Raw genomic sequence first — 10,526 nt, 5'->3', positions numbered from 1 at the left:
CAATTTAGTTTAAAAACTTTTGATAACGCCTAAAAGTATGCTATCAAAAACACTAAAATAAATATGGAAGACGACAAAATTTACATATGACACATGAGGTCCAAACTATCCTTAACAGGTTGAAGTGTAAAATTGTCAATTACCCTTCGGAAACTGGGTTTGATAGTAGTTTGAAAATTTAGAGAAAGCTCAACTCTTACCAAATAATAAAGGAATTACCTAGCATTTTCACATTCCGACCTTCCCAATACTATCATATCAACATTTAATCACATATGAAGATGAACCAAGGGTTTGCCAGGTTAGTCCCTAAAATGAATAAAAGTTTAGACGTCTAGAAACCAACCGTTTCATATCTTCTACAAAAAACAAATCAATTTATTTAAAATTAATTTGAAAAAAAAAAGGCCTGAGACAATATATTTCAAAAAAAATCTTTACATATTGCAAAGGCGAAGAGAAAACTAGAAATTATTTTAAAATAGGTTTAACAATTTGAAAAAAAAAATACATTGTCATCATCTCCATGACCGGCGTAATGATCCATTCGTCATCAGTTTCCAAGTTTCCACTTAGAAGATGCCGTGTTGGGTATTGTGGTAGACTTGACCATTGGTATCGATGACACCATCAGTGTGAACAACATGGCCGGTACCGTAGCTGAAAGAGCACAAAAAAACAAGAAATAAGTAAATAAAAGCGGGAAATATCAACAGCAAAAGAAAATAAACAATTCCAAATAATTTGCCAATTTTTTGTGTGTCAAAAGCGAAAAAAACTTTAAAAAATAAGATTTATTTTTTGCAAATCATACTCACGTTGGCAAGACCTTTGTTTACTTACCCAGCTTCGTTGCCGTGATGGTTGACGGTGTGAGTGCTGAAATAAGCTGGACCACCATCGGATGACACCGACGACGATGACGAGGATGATGAAACATAGGTTTGTCTGCGCAAACGTCTCAAATAATGAGCGGTCTAGATAATTCGTCAAAAAAGAAGAGAAAAACAAACGAAATATAAATTAAAATAAACGCAAATAAATTTAACAAGGTAATGTTTATTTTTATTGTTAGTAATAAAGTGAGGCAATGTGTGGCAATAAACAATAAAAATGATGGACGGGGGTACATTTTACATCGATGACATAGTTTTAAATGTGGAGGAGGTAGACGTTTTCTTTTTCGACACACGTATTCAAACAATTTAACATTAATTGGGTTACTCTAAAAAATTTGGAACAACTGAATTATGAGGCAATAATGTCGATTCATCCATACTTTGCTTCATAGACATACGGCAGATAATATAAAAATGTGATCTAATACAGAACCTGCAAGAATCTACCAGTTTTGCAATTTTTTTTTTCGAAGGGAGCATCCGATTTGATCCAAACTTGATACATGGTAATATTATTTCCAAACTTATATCGAGTTCGGAGATGGCCAAAATCGGCCCACTCCTTCTGGTACCTCCGACTACTAAAACAAAATCTAATGTGAAGATGGAATATATATGACCACTCCTTCTGGTACCTCCCCCACAAAGGGTGCAAATTTTAAATAATCATTTGGAACGAATATGGAAATTTTCAACAAAAATAAAATCCGTTAAAAATTCTGTTTAAATCTTAAATATACCGAATATAGCCGTTATATTGGGGTCTATACGAAGACGTGGATCTTTTGTAATAAGCCATTATAATATTTAAATATGAATCTTGAAAAAAATCCGATGAAGGATGCAGCTAAAATCATCAAAAAAACGAATATAGGGAGTTACCCTTACATTGGAGCTATACAAAGACCTGGATCTGCATAGGCAATTTTTAGTCACAGGCTGTAGTACCTATTAGAAACTGCAAATACGAAATTTCAAACAATTTCGGTGAATATTGTACCTAAAATCAAAATACCGAATATAGGGAGGTACTGATATATGGGACCTATACGAAATCCTGGACCTGGACCTGGCTGTAGTACTCATTACGAATACTAAATACGAAAATTTCAAACAACTCTGATGAATAATGGCCCTGAAATCGTCAAAATATCGAATATATGTATGTATATATGTACACTATGGGCATATGTAGACATTTCTCTTCCAGGGGGTAAAGTGCTTAGAAAGAACTCCTCTTGTGGATTTTCAGAAAATTTCATTGGCAAATTTGGCTACAATCATCAAAACTCGGAAGAGCCCTGTTCGTCCGTCCATCCGTCCGTCTGTTCGTCTATTGTAGCCACGCTAGAGTCAAAATGAATAAAGATAGGAAGCTAAAATTTTGCACAGATCAGTCTTTTGTCTGCACGCAGGTCAAGTTCGAAGATGGACAATATCGGTCCACTCCATCAAGTAACCCCCACAAAATGTCAAAATTTTGAATGATTATAACGTGATGTAAGAATCCGACTGTCTTCAAATTACACACATCAACCCACGTTCCACGAATATGGAATACATCGGTCCACTCTTTCTGGTGCCTACCTCTCAAAAAGTCAAAATTTTGAATATCCATGAAGCTGATAAAACGTGACATTCAATTCCTTTCAGAGTTGGTACATTCCAACACTTCCATCTACACTAAATCCGTTATAAAGACGGTAGAGATCGGATCTCTCCTTCTGGTACCTCCCCCATAAAGGGTCCAAATTTTGAGTATCCATGAAGCTCATAAAATGTGAAATTAACATCCGATTTCATTCAGACTTGGTACATCATAATATTTCCATCAACACAAGATCCGTTAGAGAGATACTGCAGATCGGACCATTTCTTTTGGTATCTCCTTCACATAGGGTTCACGATTTTTAAAAAACAAAACGCTCAAAGATATACCTCAGATTTAGCTATCAGCCAGCCAACTATCAAAGCCAGCCATCAATAAAAACATTCCCACAAAAGCTATAGTTCATTTCATCACAAGGATCGGGCTACCGGTATTTTATTTAGAAATTAACATAAGTGTCCGCTTTTTTTTATGTGGGGGAAATTACTACAATTTCGATTTTCGGGATTTTACTTTTTTCTTAAATTCCCTATTAAATTAGATACATATGTTTAATATCCATATAGAAGTTGAAGGTTCAAAAGTATTTAAAAGAATTTACCATATTGGATTCCAATTAGCTATATAGCTGATATAAAACAATACTTTTTAACACAATTTGATTTCCCCTTAAAAAATGTTTCTTCAAGCAATTTGACACCACAGACTGAAAACTAATTAAAACCACAAATTAAGCTTTATAAATGACTTCACATTTTCAAATGCCTTGCAAGTAATTGTGAAATACGGTACACAAAAAAAAAACTTTTTGACAGAAAAGCCTCTTGTTATTGTGTTTTCAAGTGTCATTTTGAAGTTATTTTGGTTTTCTTTGCATACCCTTAGGCGGCCAATTTAAATGACTATGGATGCTACCTGAAATGGGTTAATTATTCATAAGTGGCACAAACACTTGACCAGTAGAATTTTACAATTGATGAAATGAAGAAGTCAATTGTCATCAATATCAGGTCTTTGCTGCCTAGTGACAAAAGTTAGAGTGTGGGAGTTGAATATATTCAATCAATATTCCTTTATAAGAAATTTTTAAGAAATTAGGAAATTTTTTAAGATTTTTTCTTACAATCATTGTAATAATTCCCAACGATAAGACATCTAATTTTCCTAAAAGAAGACTGGTCATCAAAGCTTAACCTATACAGTATTCCGACTGCAATGTAAGACAACCTATCCATATTAGATAAGGAAAAGAACAATCAACTTTTCAGAATTTTTTTTGACTTCAACTGTCTTATATTTTCCATTTCGCATTGGACCTTAATAAATTTGCTATAAATATTGCGACGAGCCAGGTTTGGACTATATTGGTTGCATTCTTCACTTTATATGAGATATGTGATAATTTGTTGAAGATGCGCGTGAGTTACCAGATATAGTCGACTGAAGTATTTCACTTTCATACTTCATCGAATACAGATAAAAATATTGGTATGGGATAAAATTACAAGGAAATCGAACAATTATATCCAATTTTATGCGAAACCATCAATTCCATATTCATCTCAGGTCTCTGGCTGAGATAATATGAAATTTGAAATATAATATGAAAATGTTAGAATGGGTGAAATATGAAAAGAGTTGGATGCTTATTTCACTTTCTTCGAGCGTTTTGTTTTTTCCAAAAACTTAAACCCTATGTGCAGAGGTACCAAAAGAAATGGTCCGATCTTTACCATCTTTATTACAGGTCTTGTGTTGATTGAAACATTGAGATGTGTCAAGTCTAATTAGAATCGGATGTTAATTTCGAGTTTAATGATCTTCATGGATTTTCAAAATTTTTACCCATTGTGGGAGAGGTACCAGAAGGAGTGGACCGATATATTCAATCTTTACAGTAGTTCTTGTGTTAATAAAAATATTGCGATGTATGTAATTTGGAGATAATCGGACTCTTACATCACATTTTGTAAGAGTTATAATTATTCAAAATTTCGAACCTTTGTGTGGGAGATACTAGAAGGAGTGGACCGATATATTCCATCTTCACAGCAAATCTTGTGTTGGTAGAAATACTGAGATGTGTGAAATATGAAGGGAACCGAATGCTTATTTCAGATTTTATAATCGCTTTGAGTTATCCAAAGCTTTGACTCTTTGTGGGGGAGGTACCAGAGGGGCAAAGCTTCACAGCAGATTTTGTGTTAATAAAAATAGTGCGATAAGTGTAATTTTAAGATAATCGGTCTCTTACATCACATTTTATAGGAGTTATAATTATTCAAAATTTTGACCCTTTGTGTGGGAGGTACCAGAAGGAGTGGGCCAATATATCCCATCTTCAGAGCAGATATTGTGTTAGTATAAATAATAGAATGTGTGAAATATGAAGAGAGCCGGACGTTTATTTCGGATTTTGTAATCATTTTGGTTGTTCAAAACTTGACCCTTTGTGGGGGAGGTACCAGAAGGAATCGTCGGTACTCTACCGTTTTTTATAACAGATCCTGTGTTGATAGAAATATTCAGATGTGCCAAGTCTAAATGGAATCGGATGTTTATTTCACGTTTTATGAGCTACATGGATATTTAAAATGTTGACCCTTTGTGGGGAGGTTCCAGAAGGAGTGGACCGATATATTCCATCTTACCTCCAGACCATGGGTTAAAAGAAATATTGGGATGTGTGAAATTTGAAGATAATCGGACTCTTCTTTTGAAGATAATCGGACGCAAATATTTGGATTTGGAACGTTAGAGCAATATCGGTTTGTCCTTTCTCTTTCTTGCAGTAAATTATTTTCTTTGAAACAATTGACATTTTGTGGGGGTCTTACCAGAAGGAGTACACCGATATTATCCATCTCCGAAATCGATCTAATCTTTATAAAAATATTACGATGCACCAAGTTTTAATCAAATCGAATGCTCCCTTCGAGAGTTATCGTGCGCATCAACCAGCCAGACAGACGATGGACGGACGGACACCTCTAGATCGACTCCAAATGCCCTAAAACGAATTTGGTTCAAAGAGACCTATGATCAAAAACCACTATTTCGATGAGGCACGTTTAGGACATATATCAAATGAAATACCCTCTGTAGCCATATAGCTGAGGGTATACAGAGTCTGTACCAATCTCCCCTAACGATTAATTTTCAATTACCACAGTTTTATTTTCTTGGGCATTGATAATCTCCAGTAATTAAAAAAATACTTTTTAATGTTAATGAACTTACATGTGGATTAATGGGATGCACTTGAGATTTATGGCCCTCAGCGTCCAAGGTATAAAAGGCTTTGGGTATGAAATGGGCAGAATCTATAAAAAAAATAATAAAAAATAAATAAATAGAAAAATCAGTCATTGCCCCCTTTTTCGTTGGCAATGTATTCCAGGAAGTTGTTAAGACTCCATGACCAGTGATTAGATGAAGGTTGTGTATATTTTTAGAATAATAATAGCTTATTCATTATTTCAAAACATTTTTGATTCTCTTCTTAACGTTATTTTCCCATCTGGTTTTTGCGTTTTGTTAAATGCCTTTTGTTGTTCTGAGATGACGTAATTCTTTAGAATATTTACAAATTATTTTTAATTAAATATTTAAATATTGAAGGTGATAATGGAGACACGACAACAAACAGCAAAAACAACAAATGATGCCTTTCAACAACAACTAATCACTGGTCCATGGAAGATGACTCAGTCATTCATACCAGCATCAGCAGAAACAGCCAACAAAACGGCCAACAGACACAGGGCGCTCAAAATGAATTTCATTTTTGTTTTTAACACTGGAAGTTCTCTATTTAACCTATAAGAAAAAATGACAACAACAGCGGAATTTTACTTTACACGTCACACAAAAAATAAATTCCAAAAAAAAAGAAATCACAAAATTCTTTAGAATTTTCACGCCTTTCCAATGAAAACGAAAGACTTAAGACACGAACTTTATTCTGTGGTCTAACCACAGCGAGCAACGAACTTACACTGACAACCGGCAAATGTAAACTAAACCTCATCAATGGTGGCCAAGAATTTTTATACACTTCCAAGTTGAAGTTGATGGCTGTTCGCAAGAAACAAAAACAAAACGAAAAAACAAACGTTCGGAGAAACAAACAAAACGGCAAACAAAAACACGAATAAAAGTCTAGTTGAAAGAAAAGAAAAAAAAAACAGCAACACAAAAAATAACTGAAGATCTGGCCTTTAGTTCTACGCCAGTAATTTGTTTAGCATTGACGTGTTTGTTTGTGTGGCAAAACCGACAAAACGACAGACAAACAAACAAATGGGGGACCCATGCAAATACTAAACCAAAAAAATCCTCTCTATTAAAGAATCTATTGTTTTGTGGAGAGTTAAAACTTTTTGCAAAATTTAAAAAAAACTTAAAATTTTTTTCCCGTGGTTATCTGGTTATCTCCAAAACCAAAAATAAAAAAAAAACGATCAACAGAAAAAAATCCCAAAACCGGTTTGGAGAAATTAAGCCATCCATTATGACCATTCATTCAAATAGAGCAACGAAGATGTCGTTCACACCAAAATTTCCAACGCCAGAAAGAAGAAAGTCCGAATGTGACCTGCAATTTTTGAACAGTTTGAACCACTGCCACTTGTGCGTTGGCCTTTCTCTCACTTTCAGAGAGATTTCAGAGATCTGAAACAATTCTCTTTACATATTTGATTTATACAAAAAAGACAAGACAATTTCTTTCAATGATTTATGATTAATCATTTTTGGATTAATTAACCGTAGAAGAAAGACAATTTTGCAAAAAAAAAAATAAAATTATAAAAATAATTAAAAAGTTTAAAATAACTAATGAGGCAATGTTTGAATCAATCGGAAAGTTTGGAATGATTTATGGTTAAGATATAAAAAAGAGTGACAATTTAAATCAAAAAGAGTCGGAAGTAGCTTACAATATCTATACAGATTTAAAAAGAACAAGAAAAATGGTATCAGTCGGATTTGCCGGCAGATGTATATCCCCAGCCTGGAGTTATGATTATTCAAACAGTTGACTCTTCCCAAGCAGTTAGCCAATATTGACCGATTCCTATTTGACCCAAGACTGATAAAATGTATTACAACGCGTCATATTTGGACTTTATCGAAACGGATTTCGTCCAAAGAGACCTAGGGTCTAAAGGCACGTTTTGGCCGTATTAAATGATTTTTACGCTCTGTAGCCATATGGCTGAGGTTATAATTAGTACCATTTAGTACTTTTCGAACAAATATAATACGCATTTCCAAAAGCACCTCATATCTCAATTCCACACACCAACAGATACCTCAAATATAACCTCAATGTGGACTTTGATGATTCTCACCCAATAACCTCACCCAATACCAAGTCTAATACTTTTTGTACAAATATAGGACGCATTTCCGAACCACTGCCAAATTTCAAACACAAATACCATCAGTAATTTAATATCAAATTTCAGACTTTTACCTTTATCTCTTCAGCCAAAATCAAACATAATTTCATTCAGTACATTTCGTACAATTATAGTACACATTTCTGAAAACACCTCCATATGTCCAGGCTACACATGAACATGAATGACCCTAATATTAAATTTCAGAGTTCAAATTGTACCAAATTTTGTACCTTTTAGTACACATAAGTACGAGTTTCCAAAGCTTCCAAAACTGCCACTGCCAATTCCAAAAATTCAAATTTAGTACATTTTTGTACATATAAGTACAAATATCTAAAACTAAATCTATATCATAATCCTTATCCTAATCATACTCTCCGACAGTAATTTTATTACGAAATTTCAGGATTCCAGTTCAATCGGTTCACCAAATCAAAATTGTACCAAATTTAGAACATTTTCGTATATAGGTACAAATATCCAAAATACCTCTATATCCCAATCCTACACTGCTACACTACAATCAATTTCAGTATGCCAGCTCTATTTATTCACCCAAATCCAATTTGTATCAAATTTAGTACCATTTAATACACTTAAGTACAAGTTTCCAAAACCTATTTCCGAATTTCAGCATTCCAGCTCTATCGGTTTAACCAAACCGAAATTGTATCAAATTTAGTAGCATTTAGTACTTCTCGTACATATTAATAATAATTTCGAAAACTACCTCCATATCCCGATAGGACACTTTACCGTTCCTCCAAATTCGAATTGTTCCAAATTGAGTATCGTTTAGTACTTTTCGTGAACGTATACGTAGAAGAACACTTTTCCAAAACTAACTCTTTACATCGACCCTACTCCTCGGCCTTGATTCCCATTCCAAATGTCAAGTTTTTAACTCTGACCGTTCAGTGATATGAAATTACACATTAGTACATGTTAGTGTAGTTTGTATTCTTTAGTGCAAATTTCAAGTGGCTCTCATTCCAAATTTAATAGTTCTAGCTCTACTAGTTCATCAAATTCAAAAGGTCCCATATTTAGTACATTTTAGTACTTTTTGTAACTTTTTAGCACGAATTTCCAAAAACCCAGCTTTATTACACGCCTACGCACCAAGATTCTATCTTTCGCTTCATTTACCCACTTTTTATACCCTCCATATATACTCGTACCCTCCACCATACATAATGACGAGTATGTATGGTGGAGGGTACGAGTATGTATGAAGGGTATAAAAGTGAGTTGTAACTCATCGAAATAATAATTTTATACATAACAAAGTATATGTATTCATGATCAGCGTAAAATTCTTAGACGATTTGCCCTGTCCGTCCATCCGTTTGTTGTAATCACGCTAGAGTCAAAACGAATAAAGATAGGAAGCTAAAATATTGCACAGATCAGTCTTTTGTCTGCAGGCAGGTCAAGTTCGGGCAACATCGGTCCAAGATATCGTATAGCCCCCATATAACTGGACGGGAGGGGGGGGGGGGTACATACATATTCGGTATTTTGATTTTTTAGCCACATTTTTCAATGGAATTGTCCGAAATTCTACTTCTGAGTACTTTACCCCCTGAAAGAGAATTGTCTATAAAGGTCCGCAATATCGTATTTCCCCCATATATAGTAATAGTGACGGTTGTTTATGCAAGATTTTTTTTTTTTAATTTTTCAAGATTCCTCCAAATTTTGGAGAGTATAAAAAGTTCGGCCCGGCCGAAATTAGCTGTTTTTTACTTGTTAGCTTTATTATGATATTTTATTTTGAAAAACTTTTCTATAGCTTTTGAAAAATCACCCTATATATTCATGATCCGTACAAAATTCCATATCGATTTCTGTCTAGCCGATCGACGAAACCACTCTAGCTTCCAAACGAATGATGTGGGTTCATTGAAATTTAGTAAGATGTTTTTAAGATCCCTAGAACTTTATTGAAAATAGGCCAAACAGGTTCACGTTTTGGTATAGGTCCCATAGAACTGAACGAGTACAGGCAAATTTAAAATGTTTTGGGTGTTTTAGTCACAACTTCAAACCGAATTTTCTGTAAATTGTGAGTATGTAGGAAACATCCTTGCATATATGTCAAAGTTTTGTTATAGTCCCCATATAATTTTACCTCCCGATATTCGGTATTTTCATGATTCTAATCACATTTTTCACGGGAACTGTTTCAAATTTGGCATCTGAATGAAAATATGTACTTCATATGACAGAAAAATGCCTGTACAGATCCACGTACATATATGTTTGTATAGCCCCCATATAATGGTATTCCAACTTTCGGAATTTTGATTTTTTTTTTTGATTGATTGATTTCAGCAGCATTTTTCAGAATTATTTCAAACTTAATGGTTGAAGTTTATAATAGACATCACCAGACAATTGGCTACAGAGGTCAATATTTTCGTATAATATGCAACACCTGATGTGGATTTTTTAAAATTTAAGCGAAATTTTTCAATGTTTTTTTTTTTAATTTAGCAAGTTCCATTCACATGGTGGATGTGTATAAAAATTTGGCCCTGCCGAAATCAGCTGTTTTTTATTTGTTACTACTACCGGAAGTTACTTATCTTTGTGCATTTGTTTGAA

At 34.0% G+C, this 10,526-nt stretch overlaps 1 protein-coding gene across 1 annotated transcript; it reads right to left on the bottom strand.

Annotated features, from left to right (window-relative positions):
- Window positions 1–357: 357 nt before the first annotated feature.
- On the bottom strand, window positions 358–6,524 carry LOC101901272 (uncharacterized). The gene is made up of 5 exons (XM_005189012.4): window positions 6,506–6,524; window positions 6,230–6,327; window positions 5,749–5,831; window positions 844–977; window positions 358–660 (listed from the first exon to the last, which is right to left on the bottom strand). Exons 2-5 carry the CDS (start codon window positions 6,291–6,293, stop codon window positions 573–575), a joined length of 369 nt encoding a protein of 122 aa, XP_005189069.1. The 5' UTR covers window positions 6,294–6,327; window positions 6,506–6,524; the 3' UTR covers window positions 358–572.
- Window positions 6,525–10,526: the final 4,002 nt, after the last annotated feature.

The sequence above is a fragment of the Musca domestica genome, unplaced genomic scaffold (assembly GCF_030504385.1).
Source record: "Musca domestica strain aabys unplaced genomic scaffold, Musca_domestica.polishedcontigs.V.1.1 22, whole genome shotgun sequence".
In the NCBI taxonomy this organism is placed as follows: domain Eukaryota; kingdom Metazoa; phylum Arthropoda; class Insecta; order Diptera; family Muscidae; genus Musca; species Musca domestica.
The sequence above is the reverse complement of the archived record's forward strand: the minus strand, read 5'-3'. Positions and strand labels throughout refer to the sequence as shown.

Coding starts and splice junctions, on each gene's coding strand:
- LOC101901272 (XM_005189012.4), bottom strand. CDS start 6,293: ATGAAATTCATTTTGAGCGCCCTGTGTCTGTTGGCCGTTTTGTTGGCT. Junction 5,832..6,229: donor GGCTGTTTCTGCTGATGCTG/GTATGAATGACT, acceptor TTTTTTTTATAG/ATTCTGCCCATTTCATACCC. Junction 661..843: donor CATCACGGCAACGAAGCTGG/GTAAGTAAACAA, acceptor GTGCTCTTTCAG/CTACGGTACCGGCCATGTTG.